The following is a 22,208-nucleotide window of genomic DNA, read 5'->3' as shown; positions in this document are numbered from 1 at the left end:
ACATATGTTCATGTCTCCTCACTTTGTCAGCAAGCGTCTCTTCCAGCTACTCCATTTTGTCATTCGAATGTGCCTTGCCTTCCACCCACCTCTCAACAGGAAGTCAGATCAACCTACCAGCATGCAAGACACGCCATCTTCACATAATGTGTAGCGGAGATTTGGGAGGTGTGTGCATCGGCCTGTCTGTAATCACCTGCCACCTACACTTACCCATCAACCCCTTTGCAGTGCAGGTATGCATTGATGCCTGTGCACAGCTGTGGAGCAATTTAAACCAAGCATAAGCCAGAAGAGTAAAAGTTTTCCCTCTGCCTGTTTTTTAAAAGGAAGGTATCCCTTTCCTAAAAACAACTTACCCAGCAGCAATTAGGAATACTTAATGAAAACCCTCCTGAGAAATTCTTAGAGGATAAGAACCATGGTGGCACAGTGGTTAGAATGCAGTATTGCAAGGTAACTCTGCTCATTGCCAAGAATTCGATTCCTTCGATTCTGACGGAGGTTGACTTAGTCTTCCATCTTTCAGAGGATGGGAAAATGAGGACCCAGATTGTTGAGGGATGTGTGTGTCAATATGTTGACTCTGTTAACCTCTTAGAGAGGGCTCTTAAACACCATCAAGTGGTATATAAGTCTAAGAGCTATTGCTATAAGGCAGTCCCAGAATACCAATCACTCATAACTGAGAATTCTGGGAATTCTCACATTTCAAAATCCTTACACCAATTTGGAGAAGACTACTTTAAATGTTAGCACTATTCCTTTCAGTTGGGTCCATAAAAGGATTAGGAGTTTCTTGTTTTCATCATATGAAATGTGGTCCACACAACACACATGTATAAACCCATCTGAATCACTTGAGTTCTGTAATCAACTGTAATAGCAAATGTGCATAAATAACATACAGCAACCCCATAACATGCCCAGAAATACAGGTGCCCCTGAGGTGTAATCCTATCTAATCTAAAACACTAAAGGAGATACAGGAGGCAAGTCTGTCTAAATAATATATATTAAATAGTTTGCAAAGCAGTGTTTCCACACACCGATATATTCCTAAATTAAATGCCAGTTAAAATTCAGCTTTAGGGCATAAAATTTGAATTATATTCCTCTAACAATCAAAACCTCTATATAGAAACATATACACTATCCTCTTTCAAAATATATAGACTGCATCATCATATACATAAAAAGATCAACTGATACAATATTAAATAACCATCAAGTAAACAATAAAAATAAGCTTAATTAAAATAAAATGCAAATGCATAAAGCGAACTTTTTGATCATGGATGTAAAAATGTAAGTTAAAGCTGTAGTTGCCGACAGAAATTCATGGAAATTTATCAAACCTTTTTAAAACTGGAATATTATTGTATCTTCATCCATACTTCACTTGTGGCTTATACAACAGTTTTAGAATTGTTGTATTCTTTATAATTTATGAAATTAATATTTTATGATCAATAAAATGTACAATGCTGTTGATCGCTAATGGATTACATTAGTGATGATTTCTTTGTGTAACTGGGTATCTAATTCAAAGTGAACAAATCCTCCGTATCAGCAGCCAAATGTAATTCTGACTTTTGACCTGAATCTGAATCCTTTGCATTCAGATTTATGAATGTCAAATTATTATCTCATTGTCCTCCTCATTTTACCTATCTGATGCAGACTACTTAATTATATGCTAGTCAATATTCTTATATGACATCACTGCCCCCTTGTGTTAAAATAAATACATTTCTATTCTAGCTGGAATTTAAAACATGCTTCACAACCAGGGTTTTTTGTTTGTTTTTAACTCTATAATGATTTTAAAAGATTTTGTATAAGAGTAAAAATTAAATGAGAAATTATTCTGAGATAAATAATTTAATCTAGAAATTAACTTTCACTAGTTGTTGTGGTGGAGGAAGCCATTTTTGTACAATGTACAATATAAAAAAATATTCCTAAATAGAAAAAACAAAACAAACAGGTACTATTTTTAAAGAGGTTTTTAATTTTTAGAGAAAAAAATTGAAGAAAAAAAATTAAACATCAGGCGAACCAAAAGCACCTCTATTCTCTGAATGATTGATTTAAACAGGAAAATTTACTTTCACAGAACAGAAAAATCATAGTCCATTTGATCTGATCCTTCAGATCTCAGAATCATCTTGCCACTGTAATTGATCCATCCACCTCTTCTCTTTTATTCTCTTTTTTCTCAGCATTAGAACTGCTCGTTAGAACTGGTCATAATTTCAGTTTTTGGAAGTTTGGGTTTTTTTTTAAATGATACATTTCCTCCTCCTCTTTTTTTTCCTATCATGGTATTTTCAGGAGTATTCTCCATTATAAAAACACCAGTGTATTTTCCATCCTGCTCTTTAAACTCCCAACTCCACCTACATACTTTCTCCCCCCCCCTCACACACACACACACACACACACACACACACACACACACACACACACAAACCCATTGCCAGCATGATTCTGAAATAGGTAGGTATAGACACAGCATGACATATGAATATCTTTTCTAATGACTTTATTGCTAGCCCATCAAATTCTGGTCTGTAATATTTTTCTGGATTGTTGGTTACTTTATTATGTATAATATGATCCTAAAATTTGATCCATTATGCATAATCTGATCCTAAAAAGCAAAATTTATTTATTATATGTATTTTTCCATTCAATTGTGATTCAATTTTTGGAGACTGCCTGGACAGGTCTCTACAGTTTTCTTGGCAAAGTTTTTCAAAGTTATTTGCCATTGCCTGCTTTCCAGGGCAGAGTGTGAGTAACTGGCTAAAAATCACCCATGCCCAAGACACAGCAATGGAACTCACAGTCTCCCAGGTTTTAGCCTGATACCTTAACCACAGGATACACACACACATTCTTTTACTACAGGTAGTCCTTGACTTACAACAGTACATTTGGAGTCAAAGTTACACAGCACTGAAAAAAGTGACTTACGGCTGTTTTTCACAGTTACGATCTTTGCAACATCCCCATGATCATGTGATCAATATTCAAATGCTTGGCAACTGGTTCATATTCATGAACTTTGCTGTGTCCCAAAGGTATGTGATCACCTTTTGCAACCTTCTGACAAGCAAACTCAATGGGGAACCCAAATCCACTTAACAATCAAATTACTAACTTATCAAGTGTAGTGATTTACTTAACAATTGTGGCAAGAAAGGTAATAAAATGGGGCAAAACTCACTTAATCAATGTCTCACTGAAAAACAGAAATTTTGGGCTCAATTGTGGTTGTGGTTATCAATATGTATAAAGTTTTCACACAACTGTTTCAATAAAGGAAAAAAAGTATTTCATTCTAAATGTCCACACAACATATATCAAAAATAACATCAGGCCTTCAATCCACCTAGCAAGTGTGACCAGAAGAATAATTATTTTAATAAAACATTGTAGCAGATGTTATGGAAAACTGCTCTTCAATAAGCAGTTGATTAATTTTGATATGGGAAAGAGTGGTTGAGGTTTCTAAAATGAAAAACAGATGGTTTCCAAATAATGGCTAAATCACCAAAGCTTTGTTACCCTTCACTGACTCTTCTTGTTGCACTGCAATTAAGGCCTGCCTAGCTACTTATGGGCAAGGAAGCAACGGCTCTTTGTAATGATTGGCTCATTCCTGTCAGTTCAGGGAGGAATTCCAAATGAAAAAGTCATTCTAAGAAACACTCCGTAAATTGCCTGACCTGGATATGCAAACTCAACTCCACAAAAAATTCATGGACTACAGCAGTCCAACCTTAACAAACCTGGACATCTGAAGTCTCCTCTGACCTTTAAATTTTATACTATTATATAAAAGACTACGATAAACTCCTTTAAAACCAGTTAGATCATGTGCAGTCAAGTGACTTTGGAAATTGGGCAGATCGTGTACAACTAAAATTGTTTTCTTAGTTATCATATGGAGTCTGGATTTTTACAGCATGCTAAGATTGAAGCAAGGAGACCCATTAGCCTCCTACAATGTAAGGGGCCAAAAAGGTTAGCACTTTACTATATGTATTTGGTTTCATAAATCACAGAACACTGTGATTTGGTCTTCCTTGCGAGCATGTTTTTCAATAGGCTGTATGCCTGTTAAACTATCAGAAGTTGCATACACCCCATTGCTAAGACACACCGTGGCTTGTTTGTCTTGGGTTTAGCCTGATGTGTAAATACAATCTATCCTGGTTGGGTCAACAAGCTGTGGTTAAAATCGTGACAATGTCTGAATCCGGTTCTCCCACTCCTTCTCTCTCTCTGTATGGATGCACTTTTGGAAAAACACCCCTGGAGAAACATGCCCAAAACATCTTAAACATTTCTTTGGAATTCTAACTTTAAATCTGAGCTTACATTTAAACAAAATGATATTCTTGAGCAAATTACCAATTGGTTACTAGTGCTGATCAACTGTCAGAGGAACAAAATCCGTAGCCCAAATACGTTCCATGTGTTTTGGAGAATATTCACAGGGTGAGTGAGGAAAAAGTCATAGGGCAGCAAGCAAAGTCCTGTTGAGTTAGCAGAAGTCAACTTGCATAACACTGCATGTAGTTCTCACTTGTTAACATAATAAATGTAGTACTCTAAGCCAAATGCTATGTACATCACAGCCAAAAGCCATTTCTCTTGTAACAGTAAAGCCAAATCCACTGACTACAGCAATATAACTTAAATAAATAAATACAAAACATCGTGCCTCTTCTTATCTCTCCTCCAAAACTTTTTGTGACTTCCAAAATAAGATAATATTTCAGAACAAAGAACAAAGACAGCTGCTTTTTACATTTTGATTAGATGAGCCCAGCACTTCTGAATAAGAAAGCACCTGGATACTACTTTAAATACCACCAATAAAAATATACTGCTATTTAGAAAACATAAAGCATAATGTAAAGCATAACATTGGGAAAGAAGCGGTGTGTTTACTACTTAAAGGAAGTGGAACATCTGCATTTAAACGTTATTACAAAGTATTATGTGATGCGTTCATCAAATATATAACAAGGAAACATAATTCTTTAACTTTTTAAAGGTGCTTTGTGAATTCAGAAAATAGCATTTATAAACATTTGATATTTGGGGCACTGATAGAACAATATCAGTTTCAGTATTGATTCTAGAATAAATTAATAAGCTGAACTTAATGACAGTGCAGCATGGAGAATACTTGCCTATAAAGTCGCCAAGAGTCGGACACAACTAAATGATTAAAACAACAATTGTATGATAAAGTTTCAACTATAGTTCCTATTGTGAATCATATTTTGGGTTTCTATTTATGAGGATGTCCTCATTCACATTTCAGCAGCTACTCTTTCAAAGGCCTCTTTTACTCTATTCAATTTTGGGTACACTTTCCCCACCTTTTATATTTATGTATATGTTTCTATAGCAGGGCTGTCAAACTTGCAGCCCGAGGGCTGGATGTGTCACATGCTGGCCACGCCCATGCCAGGTTTAGCAAAGGGGGGGGGGGAAGTCCCAATATGTCACATGACAATGCCTTGATGACATGAGTTTGACACCCCTGGTCTTTAGCCTCCTGCCTTTCTTCCTTTTCCATAAATGAAGCAATTTTCCTCATATCAATTGCATCACAGATTTTAAAATGGCCACATAAAGGCACAGCAGTGTCTTTATCAAACTAATATACAGTATGTGGTTAGCCTTGCAAGAGCATTGTCTAAAGTGATGGATGAAATACCATCATGCAGCCAAAATACAACTAAACAAAAAAGAGGATAAAATTAAACTGCCCTTAAAGCATTTGAACATATGATGGGAGAGCATGCCACTTCCTCCTGCGTGATCTTTGGCTGGGTGCCTGCCTGCTTCATACTTGCAAATCCTTATGGCCAATGAATGATAAAGTTGTCTGTATTCAAATCACAATTTCAATGTTGTTAGTTGCAATGTAAACAGAGTGCTGGGGACAGCAGGTCAGTCATTATATCTGACCACTTGAAAGTGAATAAGCCGTATTTGCTCAGACTTTACAAGACCTTTAGAAATAAGAGAGGAAGATAAAAGCAAGAATCATTTACAATATGAGCTATCCAGTCAGTGCAAACAAGGATCCTAGTACACAGATAAGTACAAATGTTTGCTCTGAGCACCATGTACTTTTTAAATTCAAGCACTGTCTCAAAATAACAGATGTGACAGACAGGCTACTGACCCTTAAATACCAATAAATGTTGAAAAGTGCAACAATTATGCATTTTATATCACTCCTTTCAAATAAATCTAAGCAACTTATGAGGCCTATACTGCATCCCCATCATCATATTACATAAGACTAATAAAAACATATACCCAAGCTGAAAATATAAACACCCACAATAACACTTTTTACTGCACATCCCCTGCCAATCAAGAGGGAGAGAATTGCCTTCATCTTGATGCCTTAAGAGAAAAGCCTAACAGAAAATTCTCACTTTGGAGCACCACAACATCTCATCAGGGATGGAAACTTTTAGCATACAAATCTTGGACAAAATATTCCATTAGGAGGAGGCACTCCCATAGATAACCAGTCCCCAAGCCATACAGGAAATCAATCCATTCCCCAAATTTGCTTCATTTGAAAATTTAAACATAGCAAAAGGTAAAAAAAAAAAAGTAAAAAGATAGTCCCCTTTGGACAATTTAGAAATATTAAGTATAAATAAATATAAATAAAAATAAATCTTGGCACTGTCATGGACACATTATATTTTGGAGAGGCAACATTGCAGAAATGGGTTACCAGTCATGAATTTTCCACATAAAATAACATATATATCCTATTATCTGAAAATGTATCATTTCCGTAACTAATAATGAGAGTGGGCTGCGAAAAACAATTCAAAAAACATCTGTGAAAAAATATGAAGAACATTATTTTAGCAAGGGTGTTTAACTCAAATCTTTTGTTTTCAAAAATAAATATCTGTTTTATTTATTATTTTGTTTACTTGATTTGTCAATCGCTTACAAAATAATAGGTATAGGTATAAACATGAGTAAGAATACAGAAAATAGGTACGATTAAATGGGGACAATAGGACAGGGACGGGAGGCACAATAGTGCACTTATGCACGCCCCTTACAGACCTCTTAGGAATGGGGTGAGATCAATAGTGGATAGTTTAAGGTTAAAGGAGTGGGGGTTTGAGGATGTAACAACAGAGTCAGATAGTGCATTCCAGGCATTGACTACTCTGTTGCTGAAGTTGTACTTTCTGCAATCAAGTTTGGAGCTGTTAACATTGAGTTTGTATCTGTTGTGTGCTCTTGTATTGTTGCGGTTGAAGCTGAAGTAGTCATTGACTGGTAGGACATTGTAGCAGATAGTTTTATGTACTACGCTTAAGTCCAACTGTAGGCAGCGTAGTTCAAGATTGTCCAAGCCTAAAATTTCAAGTCTGGTGATATAGGGTATTCTGTTGCGAGCAGAGGAGTGTAGTACTCTTCTCGTGAAATACTTCTGGACTCGCTCAATTGTATTAATGTCTGATATACAGTGCGGATTCCAGACAGATGGGCTGTATTCGAGTATTGGTCTAGCAAAGGTTTTGTTTGTCCTAGTTAGCAATTCAATATTTCCAGAGGAAAAGCTTCATAAGATTAGATTTACAACTCTTAATGCCTTTTTGGCAATGCTGTTACAGTGAGCTCTGGCACTTAGGTCATTAGATATGAGTACTCCTAGGTCCTTGACAGAGTGAGGGTCATCAATGAGGTCATAACTGCCTAGTTTGTATTTGGTGTGCTGATTTTTTTTACCAATGTGTAGGACAGAGCATTTGTTGGTCGAGATTTGGAGTTGCCAGATGTTTGACCATTCAGACACCTAATCAAGGTCACTTTGAAGAGCAGTAGCATTGTCAGTGGTGTTGAATAGTTTTACATCATCCGCAAAGAGGACACAGTTGCTTATAAGATGATCGCAAAGATCATTTATATAGAGTATAAAGAGTTTGGGTCCTAGAATGCTGAATTATTTTCTGAATTATGAGCCTGAATTATGAGAAGAGAGCCTTTGGAAAATTCTCCTGTGTAAATGAAGCAAATAAAACCACTCTAATCACAGACTGAAACTTAGCATGACTGAAGAGGTACTCTGAATAATCCTTTACCTATCTATCATAACTATTTATTTATAAGATTTATTTTGTGGAAGCATTAAAATATGATTCCCTCCATGCAGTATACCATGGCACATTCCACTCAAGTTACACTGCAACAATCCCCAACAATTCTGGTGGCTTTCAAGAATGGACTGGACAGCCATTTGTCTGAAATGATATAAGGGGGTTTGACTAGATGACCTCCAAGATCCCTTTCCAACTCTGTAATTCTATGACTTCTAATTCCAAAATGACCACCATCACGTACCAGTGTTCCAATACCTGATGAAAATACATAAATTGCAGCTTTTATATCATGACACTGTACCCATTTTATTATTTGTTCCCTGGCAGATGCCCACATTTTCACTTACAGTCAACAAAGGAAGACTACAGGAGATATAATCATCATCTTCTTTTAATGTTCCCTTAATCCCTTGCAGGATGGAGTCTGAGCAACTGAATGGAGCTAGCAGACTGTTTAATGGCTGGATGCCCTTCCTGTCACCAATGTGTAGTTTTGTTCAGCAGATATATTCTCATTGGGCTTGGAGAGAAAAATATCTGCCTCTAGCTAGGATCGAACTCACAGCCTCCTGATTGTGAGGCGAGAGCTCCACCTCTAGGCCAGCGCACCACTCCACCATAGGAGATAAATAGCCAGGAAAAATGCAAATGGCAAGGAATACTAAAGATAGGCGTCCCTCTCTTGTATTTCCTGAAGCTCCAGCATAGTATTTACATATGCAACTAGACTTTGGGCATTTGTAGATGATTGGGGAAAAATACCCTTCTTCTTTCCCATTTAAATAAATTCATACATACTCCTTCTTAGGAATGTTTAGAAGAATATTTGCAAGGCAAAATAATGACTTTTAATTCTTATTTATATTGCTTGTTTTCCATACTGGAGGCTCTAGCAGCTGCAGTATGAAAATGAACCATATTTTGTGGGATTATCTGGGGGATTATCTGACAGAGAATATTGGATCTCTTTTTTGCTTTCTCTGATTTTACTACATGGGGGAAGAGTTAAGATAATATCCCTTTGATTGCACCTTAAAATCTTTGTACAAGAGGGAAACCATGGAGCAGATAAGAGCATTCTAGCAGTGCAATTTTTTCCTACGTTTATTTCTCATATATTTTGCTGAAATAGAATTTGCTTTTAAGAGGAAAAACCACATTACTCCTTTTGTTTACTTGCAGAGCAGCAAACATATGTATACCAACCATCTATCTCCCCAATCATTTTTCTAGCAGCTTGCAGTTTTCCTGGTTCTCGTACTTTGGTTAAATTCCAAGGAGAAACCTTATATGGAGCACTTCCCATAAAGCGTTAGGTGAGATGGGCAGGATAGAAAAGGGAGGGAGAGGGGGAAGAAGTATTTTCTCAAATTGGGAAGTGTGTGTTTTGAGTTATGAAAAGCTAAACAATAGAAAAACCACAATACTACCACAGTAGCTGTCTCTATCATTTCCACCAATTAATGAAGCTCAAAAATTCCACCAGGAGACATTTGAAAGGAATTTTCAAGCATCTGAAAGCAATGGAGAAAAAGAAATTTGTATTTTGTAAGAGAAATAAACTTGGGAAAAATTGCCAGGCAGATTTGAACATGACATTACTGGAATCATCAGATTTGAACATGATATTACTGGAATCTTAGTCACTGAGCTGCTCTGAGACCACCCAGCCTAGGCTAACTATCTGTCATGTGTACTGTATCGTTTATTTTTACCTCCAAAGAAGAAGCAACACTTTCCAGTTATATACCCCAGTGACTCTTATACCCAGAAATGTTGGGAAAGAAGCTTATGGATATTTATTTTACTTATTAATGAAATTCATGTGAAGTCTATATAAAATTTCCATGAGATAAATTTATTTATGTTTAATTGAAAACAAATCATTACAACAAAATGAAGATTCCTGCACTCTGTAATACAACATAGTGAATTGGAAAAATATTTTGGGGGCAAAATATAATAGCAGAACTTCGTTAAGTGAATTTCATAGATCTAGATAACAATTGTTGCAACTAGCTGAGGTCAGAAATGAAATACAGACCTATTAGTATAAACAAAAGCCTCTCCTTGATACCACATTCCAAAATCAGGAAAACGCATTCACAAACTGTTGCGCATTTGCACCGGTAGTCGTATATTGAATCATGTCATAGATTCTTCTGCTTTCACCTTTCCAAATATGCTGCCCACATGCTGAATAAATACACCGGGTTTGAAATAGAGGGACTCTGGAGGCCTCTTAAATCGTGACATTTTCACAAGGCTGCTGCCAGTTTACTGTTCCTTATTTTCTCAGATACCCGATGTACTTGCAGTGCCATTGACAAGTTTGAACTGCACAAGTTTATCAATCCTTTCAAACTAAGTGGAAACAGATATTTTAAACACATTCCTTAATCTGACTTATACCAGGCAAGTTTCCTAATGGTGGAGTAGGTAATCAATATCGTTGTCAGTTGATTTATATTGCCTGTCAAGGAGAAGTAATTTTACGCTTTCAGGTGAAACCTGTTTGCAGATACTCTTGACTGAGCGCATGCCTCCAATCCACACAGCAGCTCTTGTGCACACCTTTGTGGCTATGGAATCAGTTTCTTTCATACATGCTTATTTCCAAGGCCCATGGGACATATTAATTTATATGCAGTGCTGCAGTCCAAAATTCAACAGCACATTATTCTTACCAGCTGCAAAGGCCTTCCTTTCTACCAAGAGTTTACAATGTTATACAGCTGGGCCTATAAAATATTATTCAGGGTGATGCACCTTTTATACAGCATGGATCAAGCTGTACAAAGCTGCATTTGATCTGACTTTGACATGTGAACCGGTGCATGCAGGTTGAGCTGATGCTTGGATTATATATACCCTGAGACATTTTAGAATATGTCCATAAAATATTGTATAAGAAAGCCACTTGTTAATTTTGAAATGCTGGTTTTCAGAAGTTTAGCAGAACACGAATTAGAATTAAATGAAAGAATATTCAGACCAGACCATAAAAAAGCTTTCTTGACCAAGGCCTTTAGAACCATGCTACTGTATTGTTACTCATGGTATCTGAAACTTTCATTATGTAGAATTTTGTGATCAGTAACCACTTCTGTATGTATTATATTGCAAACGTGTAATCTATGCAAGATCTGCACTTTTCTTTTTGTATTCAGATAGATAATTAATTAATTCACTGTAATATTTTCAGAGTCTAAGAATATATTTATGATGTTAATAAGATCAATCCAAAATTGTAAGAGAGGGCAGTTTAGCCAAATGCAGCCTAGAGACTTCCATTAAAGTTGAGCAGAATATTCAATATTCACACCTAAGGCAAATTTCTATATGTTCCCCTCTTATTCATTTATTATGATTTGTAATCAATACCAATTTTTAACTCTCCCAACAGGTTAAAGAAATCTGTATAAAACTGTATTCAACAAAGGACAAAAGCCTTGGCCAAAGGATTTTGAATATTACAAAACTTATGTAACATGTCAGAAAAGACATAATTTCAGTCTATTCCATTTAACTAGTTTGTCCTAGTGAATCAGCAGGAATGCATGTTCAATATTAATTACATGTCATCCAAAAGCAACACAGTTCGTTTTTGCTCTGTCTAATCAAAACATTAGTTTCACATTAAAAAGCAATATCCTAAATAAATTTTGCACAACTTGTTGGATAGGCAACGATAAAATTCAAGCTTGTTCCATTAGACCTACCTGAGAAATTCTATACAACCTTGTTCTAACAATCACAGTTTATCTTCTTTTAGCTTGCACTCTGATCAGGGGTTAATGCTATTCAGGATTCTGTGACTTACTGTGAGATGTGAGTTATTGGAGTCAGCAAAGTCTCCCCTTCCAGGTCAAGTTCATCAGCAAAGCTGTTTGTTCTAATGAAGGGTCCTGTATGTGGCTCTAAAAATGGAGAGTTCCTTTTAACTGTAAAAGAAAAAGAGGCAAGTAGGTTATCTGTATCTAAGGGCTACAAAACATTTTAAAAGCTGTAAAATATCGAGGAATATAGAGAAAATAATTAAAAGGCAGAATCAAATGTAAGTTTATAATTAGAAGAAAATGATATCCCTGCCTAGGTGCATACAAAGAAAAGGAGAACATGGGGGGGGTTTGCTCTGGAATTATGGTATAAATGTCTGCCCTTGTAAACTATTTTTCCCCTTTGGTAATATAGAAACAGTGCTTTTAGATATAAGAACTCTATGTATTAAACAAAAGCAAAAAAGTAGAATGAACCTTAAAAGATATACAGTATTCTGCTTCAGCAATTGTGGATATTAGCAAGCTTAACAGGTGGAATTTTATGACAAAAATAAAAGCATAACACCTTAAATTATTAAGTATAAATATACTTAAACTAGGGGTTGTGTAATATATTAAATTATTGGATATGCCCAGCAACTTGTTATACTTTAGGAACAGAACACGTTATATATATTTAAAATGTTCTTAACAATAGCACTCTTTCTCAAAAATCTTATAAATTTGAGGCATGTCCATCTAATAGACACTGTGTCTGGGGCTTACAAACTCCTAATCCAGTGCCTTAACCACTTGCTTAAACTTTATTGCTTACTGTGACCGATTTCCAAAAAACTGATGATGCATAGGGCCTGGCAATTTTGTTATAACCCTCACCAACTAGATTATTATCACAATGTGATAATATTTAGGGCCTATACGGGTTTTAATGTGATCCTGTGCAGAGTGTAAGCAATCTTTTTTTCTATTAAGAGATGTACTTTCTCAGAGGTAATCTGTCAGAAACACTTAGGTTGAAATATGTAGTGCAAAGAATAATTTTGACTGTGCAAGATGATTTCCATGCTAGGGGATCTAAATATGCCAACCTCCAGGTTCTCAATCAGGCAGTTCAAGAGAATGAAAGCAAAGAGTAGCTGAGTTTACCTGGAGAACTGGGAGATGGTTGCTCTGCAGTAAAGGATGTCCAGGAATGCTGTCGGTCTGAATAAACAGATGAAAAGGACAAGAGGGAGTGGACAGAACAGGGAAACAAGAGAAGGAGAAAGTGATCTAGGGAGCCTGTTACAGTATCAAAGCCACAATTAAGAATACAAGAAAGAAGGTTTTAAAATTATCATTTCAATTAAAACAATGCTAGTAAGACACATGCATCAACGGTGTCATTTGTGTATTATACAAGTGCCAAATAAAAATACAGAATCTTGCCCAGCATATTCTAATAAACAGTGCTACAACCCTGTTCCTCTGTCCAGACATCAAGAGAGATATACAATCGCAGGCCTCAGCAGTAGCTTTCATATCTATCCCCCACTTGCATTTCATAAGGCTCTGTTCAAGCAGACCTTTGACCTTGGATGACTGAGAGGTGATGGTTTTTTAATGTTTGTAGCATGCTGATATATTTAGTTGCTTTGTTGTACACCATCCAGAACAGGAGCTATTGGGATGGTCTACAAATATTAACATTCTAACATAAAAAAATTAAGAGAAAAAAAAAAAGGCAGCGATAGCATCCAGGGCTCTTCTTATGCTGAAGAAATTTAATCGATTGATGGAATCTGTAGAAGATAATTCTCCCTCTGCATCTAGACCCCCATGTCTCCTTGGTGAGTTTCAGAACTGGAAAGGGGAAATGTGACTTTTGCTTCTTTAGGTAATATTTTTGGTGCAAGAGCACTGAATCCTTAGCCACTGAATAAACATACTGAACTGACCTACCTACTTCTTACAATTATGGGAACGAGAAAGGCAATTAAAATGTCATCTTAAAAATAAACTGTTTTCCTCTTTTAATAGGTGAATTATAAGAATAGGAAGATGGCAAGTGTTGCCAATTTTGCTTCCTACACTTCATGCTAAGTTAATAAGTAGCGAGAGAGTATGGAAATCATAGCAAGCAATGTTAAGATTCAGAATCCAGCATGCTATAGGTAAAGAGAGCTTCGTTAACTTACCAAGAAATTTTAATATGCCTGTTTCTCCTGTATACTTGTAAGAGTTTCAAGAGAACAGAAGACAGGGAGAAGGGGAGGGAAAAGAATAGATGTCAGAAGAAAAGGAGATTTTTTGTCCAAAACTGGAGTCAGCATCTTGTCTTTTAAATATTATAAATCCCAATTATAAAGATTAGTATCAGTTGTGCCCAGAAAGCAATGAAAGAAAGCTTTAACATGTTTTGGCTTGCATAATCTATTCAGAAATCCAGAACTAGATGTGAACTTATAACCTGACACATATTCAAATGTGCTGTTTTCACAGATAGTTGTTTTCTATTCCTTGTTTTTAAAAATTGCAATATATCTGCATGAACTTGTCAAATATGTTTTTGAATAAAAAAAGATATAAAATGTCCAAATGTTCAAATCTAAGAAGCAAGTGTGTATTACATATATATGTATATGTGTGTGTGTACACATACACACACACATGCAAATATACATACAACACACCAGCATTATAAATATGTAATTTTAAAAAAGTATTTTCTACAGTTTTTTGTTCTAAAATACTTAGTTCTAAAACGAATAAAAAGAATCAAGCTATTATTGTATAAATGTATTTTCAGAGAGGAATGGATTGCAGATGTATATTGTAATTTGTTGAATCTAAATACATGCAAATATTTGAGTGATGAGACCATTTTAAAAAGATTTAATCAATTCTCACAAGCTAAATCATTTTTTTAAAAAAATAGGGGCCCTTGTCCAAAACAACTTCCTAAATAGAAATTATATGTTTTTTGTAGATTAATGCTGGGATTATTAAAACCACAGATCCATAAAACTTTTCCATCTGATATCCTTAGACACAATTATATCTTTATATCATCACACAGACAGAAAATTGTAGTCATTGGCATTAGAATGGAAGCAACTGAAAAATATATTCATATGCAAATGAATATATTCATTTGCAACCAGTTACAAAAATGCTGAAAATGATATATGACATAATAACATTGAATTCGTACATTATTTATGACCAGTGTTTCTCTATCTTAGCGACTTTAAGATGTACGGAGTTGGAGTCATTATTACAGCTACAATATACATTTTAAGGCTCAGATGTCAATAACATGGTTTGGTCAGGTTTAAATTGTAACTCCTTATTTTAAGACATGGAAATATGAGTCTTTCCAATTTGATGGTCATTTTACTTCTAGTAAACAAATAAAATAACTGAAAGTCTTACCAGAATTTTCATAGGAATCCATAGGAAAAATATCAGTTTTCCTATCTTCCAACACATGGTCAAATGTGATTTGTGGAACAGGTAAAATCTTATCAGGAGAAAGTGATCCATTATCCTTTTCTGCTTTGGTTTTCTTCTTTTTTACCTAACAAAACAGAAACAAATATTCTTTTAAAAAACAAACCCCAATCCTTTAAATCATCAGCATAGTATAATTTAAAATTAGAGGAAAAAACTAGAGAAATTACAACATATGCGAATATTATACAATTTAACGTCCATTTTCTTTAATCTAGTGAGATTATTCCAATCATAAAAGAGTAAATAAAGAGTAAAATGTTCTAACCATTATAATTCAAAAGGCACATATTTCTGCTTTAAACTGGCATTTATTATCATGGATCTTCACTGTGCAATTATTCAGAAAACTCTAATATTTTTACATTAAATGATCACAGTCATTAATAAAATCTAAATGAGGTGATGACTTGACTCACTATTCCTTCCTTCCTTCCTTCCTTCCTTCCTTCCTTCCTTCCTTCCATCCATCCATCCATCCATTACTATAACAAAATTAAATTGCTTCAGATGTCCTTAATAAGGAATTGTTTACCCAGTTCAATATTATTTCCTGAGAAATAATAATGGCATTGAACTTCTGGATAACTGATGGGAGCAGCGATGGGATTCAGCCAGTTTGCTCCACTTTGGGAGAACCGGTTGCTAACTCTCTGAGCAGTTTGGTGAACTGGTTGTTGGAATAAATCATTAGGGCAGAGAGCCAGTTGTAATTATTTGAATTCTGCCACTGGATGGGAGTTTCAGGAGTTATTCTGTGAAATCATCAATAATAACCTATTGAGGCACTTGGAGTGCAGCGTGCAGGGGGCTGATGAGCCCTTAGGTCCCTTCCCACTATGAGTCTATGATTCTCTGGAGGTAACATACGGAGTTTCATAAATGTTACCGAGGAACCATAACATTTTAGTTTGGTTCTTTGATTCCTAGTAGCTATTTTTACTTTATTTTGCGCTGTCTTTAATCCATCTTAGAGTATTTAGATACCCAATGCCTCTATCCTGTTTTCATTCTGGAAACTTTTTTTAAAAGATATATATATAACAGATTTATTTTATCTTTTTCACCTAAAAACTTCTAAATGGGAAACATCGATACTAAATTAGAGCTAAAACCACACATATAAATAAACAAAACAGAATTACTTTATTTGAACATTTGGTGGTGGTGGGGAACCACCATGTACACAATTCCTCTCTACCTATTTAATTATAATTCTTTGCCAAGACAGAAAGCTTTAAAAAGAAATTATTTTCCCCTATCCTTACCCAAAGTATGGGGTGGAAGAGACTTCATAAATCATGTAAAGTATCTCCTAAGTCTGTTGGGACTTTGTAATTGTTAACTATGCATATTGTTAAAAAGTTTCCAGATTCATTGCTTTGCATTGCCAGAAATATTCTATTGAAAACATGAGATAGCTTCTAGGAAGAGTCCAAATGAAGTGAAATTTCCCCACTATGTTCCTGTATTCCTGTGAAATATATTCTACTGAATATACTTCAAGATGCTGGCTCAATTACAAATGCATTTAGGTGGTATTCAGATGTAGATATTCAGACTGTACCTCCATTTACTGGACTCAGGGCACTTCCATGAAAGGAATAAACAGCAAAATATTTCAGGAGGAGTATTGTATTCCCTTGAGCCATATTCCAAAACATTGTAAAACAAGAGTTCGCCATTTGTTACCATTCCTCACAGTTTCACTAACTGCATATGCTTGATGCAGATTCTCCTAAAGAAAATCTTTTGAAGGATAAAATTGCCCCCACCCAGGGTTCTCCTTGTCACTGAAACAAGATGAGTTTTTATGTATTTTGAAGCACTGAACAGAGAAGGAGGCCACAAAAGATAACACAACTCTCCACAATTTTGTCATGTCAGGTAGGCAGGCTGACCAGCCTCACATGTACCAGACTAAAACTACATGAAAAAAAAAATCTTCTGCATGGATGTTTTATTTTGGAGAGACTTCTGGTCAAAATATTTAACAAGGCTTTGTACCAATACATCTATTTGATGAGAAAGAACTTCATTTCCATCCAGCTTTAAATATTAAGTTATTCAATCAAAAATGTCAAATGAAAACAAAAAGGTATTCATTACCGACACCATCGCTATTTTCTTTGGCTTAGGACTAGGAGACAACAAGTGATAATTTCTGGAAGGCTTTTTAATATATATTTTCCATGTGGAAGAATCTGGGTTTTCTGATGCGTAGCACCTCCAGGCTGTCTAAAATATTTGTTCAAAACACACAAAAGATAAAAGTTAGCAAGAAAACAGATATGCATCTCTCGGATATTGTCTAGGTTGCATGGATATATAAATAAACCAGGAATTGTAGAAATTTCAAAACAGAGGCAGAAGAGTGGAGGGATAAAAGAAAAAATATGTATCACTTATGAAGCAATGAGTTACTGAGCATACTTTACATTTAGTTATTGAACAGGTCCAAATTAAAAAAAAAATGCTTCCTTCTGCAATAGCTGCAAATGAAAACTGCATGAAGACTGAAAAATCATCAGCCCAGAATCATTACTGGAAAAATAAAATAATCTTTCTGAGCAATGCTTGACATAAAAACACCAAATCTACCCTTTTAATAGTTGTAACACATGTAAGAAAACTAGTATTTAGGCACCTGAATGAGAGAAGCAGCTGCTGGAATTTGTCGGTTGAAATGCTTTTGCCTTTGTTTCTGTTGTACCTTCAGAGCAAAACCAGAACCAAGGATTCCCTGAGGAACAGAGGAAATTAGTAGAATAAACCAATCAATCAGTTACATAAGCGCCATTTCAAATATAAGGTTTGTGGTAAATTCAGCTACCATGGAATTTGGAACAAAGGTTGAGATTTTAATGAATTTGGGCATTTTATTGACAGCTGCATCATCCCTGAAATATCCAATTAGTTCTATTTGAAGTGGAATATTTTCAGTATTTTACACTCTCTAGCATTTGCATACTTAAGAATTGCACCGAGAGATTGTTGCATAATGTAAACTCACAGCATAAAAAGTAGATCTTATTCTTGCTGTTCATAATATATTTTACATATATGAATATTAACATGTATTTAAGTAATAAATCTGTGACATTCTGGGGTTGGTAACAAAATGAATACATAAATATCAGGATTTTTTGAACTGGTTTTAGCAGCGCTTTGAATTATTATTGCTGCAAAATGGCAACAAAACATTACAATTGTTGTTGTTGCTGCTGCTAACATATTTCCTTGATCACCCTCAACTTCTCAGTGGCTTAAGTTTCCTTTTTGAACAAATTCCACGCAGGAGGTTCACTCAGAAAATCCTCCCCTCAGGAATCAAATAAAGTGACATAAGCTAAGGAGACAGCAGAATACTTCAAGGAATTTTAAACCTATTTCTTGTGATTAATTGTGCAAGAGCCTTACATATTAAATGTATTTCCTCCTTAAGAATTATCAAAAGCATATGTTGCCATCAAATTAAATGAAGATGGTAGAAAACAACTGCAGAATCTATCTATCTCTAATCTATATTACAAGTGTATGTTTGAATGTATGCATGTATATATGACAATAATGGAACACAAGATTGCAGGGAAATCACAGCATACTTAAATACAGATCTAGGTATATCAAACCAAATGCTCAGAAAAGTTTGAAGCGATAATTGTAACAGCATGTTTTACTGATATAATGTTTATTATTGCCTTTATGTTTCCTGTTTTTTTCCCTCTCTTTAACTCATGTAACCTGCCCAGGGTCATTTTGGAGTTGGGCAACAACCTAAATCTAAATCAACATTATTCCTTATTTTGTTTTTACAATTAATATTTTAGTTTTTGCAGGCAGTCAATATAACTTATGGCAGGCAGTCAATATAACAAATCTTCACCTCTTGTAAGCTGTATTCAGTTCAGTGCAATGTAAAAGAAGTAGATAAAATTAATGTTTAGTTAATATTACATTACATAGGAGCTAATAAAAATCAATCCTAATATATGTATGTACAACTAAAAAAAGTTTGGACTAATATAAACAACTTACTGCAGGCAAGGCAAAAAATGATATTGCAAATACAGAAAAGCAAGATGCAATAGTTTTTCCTATCCACGTTTGAGGCACCTTGTCTCCATAACCAATGGTTGTAACAGTTACCTGAAATCAAGAAATAAATATGATTACCCTGAGGTCATCTAGCTTTATTAATATTTCAAATTTTCTAAAGTATATTTATGTATTATGAACTATATATTTTATAAACATTATAAATGTTTTTATTGATAAGAAATTAGAAGTATTTTATAGCTAATTTACCTTGAAGTATGCAATGGTACTTTTTTCTTCAGAAAAAAATGTATTTTAGGATATTCCTATATATGCAAATTAATTAATAAGCTTGTAAGACTGTCTAAGTTCAGACAGCATCTGTCTTGTTCGTCCAGTCATTTTGCTTCTTACAGCACTATAGTGCTGGACTACAGGAATAAAGTGACTGAAATGGTCAGTTTTAGCTCACTAAAAAAAACCATAATTTTACAAAAATAATTTCACTTCAATTTAATTGTTAATTTTTAATCTTTTAAACAGAATTTCACAAAATTATGCTCACTTTACTATTTTTATAAATAACTCAAGGTGGCACACATACCAAATACTCCTCCTATTTTCCCTATAGTAACAATCCTGTGAGGTAGGTTGGGCTGAGAGAGAAAATGACTGGTCCAAAGTCACACAGATGGCCAAAAGTGGGACTAGAACTCTGAAGAGGTCTTCCTGCCACAGAGGACAGTAATCAGGTAGAATCGAGGTATTTGCCTACACAGCACGCAGATGAAAATCACCACTTGCACCATCTCAAGTCAGAAAATGTTAATATGCAGCAGAAAAAGAGAAGTAGAAGTTGCCTTCCTGATGGGCTGGTAATGGTGGTGAGAAGATGATGTCATGTATTTTGCCTTCAAGCAATGCTAAACGGCTAGTACACATACTGGAGCAGATTAGACATGACAAACAACTTCCATTAGTCTTTTAAAATCCTTCTTTCAAAGTTCATAATTCAGTGATTTATCAGAAATAGTTTAGGTTCTCCTGCTTGATCAGGGAGCTGGACTAGAAGACCTCCAAGATCCCTTCAAACTCTTGTTATTCTATTCTATTCTATTCTATTCTATTCTATTCTATTCTATTCTATTCTATTCTATTCTATTCTATTCTATTCTATTCTATAGATGGATCTATCATACACAGCTCCATGTATTTTAGTGTTTCACATTCAAGGAATTTAGGAAAGTTGAATTGCCAGTTTCTATAATAGAATTCAGAACATACCTTCCAGTACAATGAAAGCCTCCATACAATCATATTTCAACATCATAATAATGTGGTTTTAATAATATGTGAACAAGCCTACCTACTTCCTGGGCTTATGCATTCCATCCTTTCCTTCTATGTGATCCATATAAAGTATCTGGAAGCTATTATTTCCTCAGTTTTAAAACAGATCATCTTCAAATTGTGGTTTGGTTTTATAAAAAGTAACTGCAATTCACAAATCTGATGATCTGGGGTCGCCATGGTTAACAAAAAGCAGAAGGAAACATACCAGAATGATTCCTCCTAGATGGGCAGAAGCAAGGAGAATGGAAATCTGCAAACTAAGTAGGTATGCACAGGACTGTTTAATAGCTAAACAAAGCCAATACCCCTCTCCTTAAAAATTCATAAATATTTTCCAATATTTATGGGCTACTACAAAATAAAATTCTAGATATTCAGCAGACATAAATACTTGTAGTTATAATTATACTTATCATGATACTAACAGAGTTCACATTTCCAGGCCGTATCATGATTTTTCCTCATGTAGTGTTCCTATACTACATATTCCATTCATATTCCATTCTCATTTTTATCTTTTTTCTGCGTTAGCACTATAAATTTATGATGGCATTTATTTATTATTATGCTACCAAGCAGCATAAAAATCTAGGAAGACAGATTAATGTCCTCCCAATATGCAGTGCAGCATAAAGGAGCAATAGGTTTTTCAGCCAAATGACCACATAAAAACTAATTTCTTGAATCCTATCCCAGTCCTCTTAACATTTCCCTAAAATAGCTCAACATTCCATCTCAATAAACTCTTTTAGATTTCCAGGCCAAGTGTAGTAACCAAAATAAGTAACCCAACTAATCAAAGTTGGGTGCTGGTATCTAATTTGTACATTAAAATGTTTAGACAGCTGTTATGTCAGTTATTTGTGTATCCCCACAACCTCATGCATCTGTGGGGTAAGAAAGAAACCTATTATTACATTATCATGTATGGGAGAACCTTAATTTAGGAGAAAGAAAAGTGCATAGGAAATGAAATTACAAAAGAGCTCATGTTAACATGCTGTAAATTCAAAGCATTAATTGAAGCCTTCATGACTTGGAAAACTTTACAACGCATGAAGTCTCAGGGCATCCTGCCCAAAGTCTACTCATCTCTATAGAAAAAAACTGTGCCAGCTCCAATCCAATCATTTTGGGTTTATTTTACTTTATGGAAAGACATGTATACAAAGGAATCCCAGTCCAGGTGAAAAATGCTGTAGGGGAGATTTATACAATAACAGGAAAAGTAGGCAAACAAGCTAGGGATGGAACTATCTCTGGTGTAAATAGCGTAAATCAATTTAATGACTGAAATAATTCTTTAAATTCATTCAAATATTTATTTGCAATACTCGGGATGTTTATGTAGGACATAACAAAT

The 22,208-nt window shown here is 34.9% G+C and overlaps 1 protein-coding gene across 1 annotated transcript in view; it reads right to left on the bottom strand.

The window, feature by feature from the left end:
• KCNQ1 (potassium voltage-gated channel subfamily Q member 1) overlaps positions 1–22,208 on the bottom strand; it is a 378,292-nt gene that overhangs the window by 251,306 nt on the left and 104,778 nt on the right. Inside the window, exons 7-12 of the mRNA XM_026706550.2 lie at positions 19,493–19,603; positions 18,102–18,197; positions 17,564–17,692; positions 15,377–15,521; positions 13,109–13,165; positions 12,004–12,124 (exon numbers count right to left, since the gene is read on the bottom strand). Coding sequence (XP_026562335.1) covers positions 12,004–12,124; positions 13,109–13,165; positions 15,377–15,521; positions 17,564–17,692; positions 18,102–18,197; positions 19,493–19,603 — 659 coding nt within the window. The remainder of the gene's footprint in view (positions 1–12,003; positions 12,125–13,108; positions 13,166–15,376; positions 15,522–17,563; positions 17,693–18,101; positions 18,198–19,492; positions 19,604–22,208) is intronic.

Source organism: Pseudonaja textilis, chromosome 1 (assembly GCF_049901715.1).
Source record: "Pseudonaja textilis isolate UNSWEBS1 chromosome 1, rPseTex1.2, whole genome shotgun sequence".
Lineage (NCBI taxonomy): Eukaryota > Metazoa > Chordata > Lepidosauria > Squamata > Elapidae > Pseudonaja > Pseudonaja textilis.
This window is presented reverse-complemented; position numbering and strand designations above follow the sequence as displayed.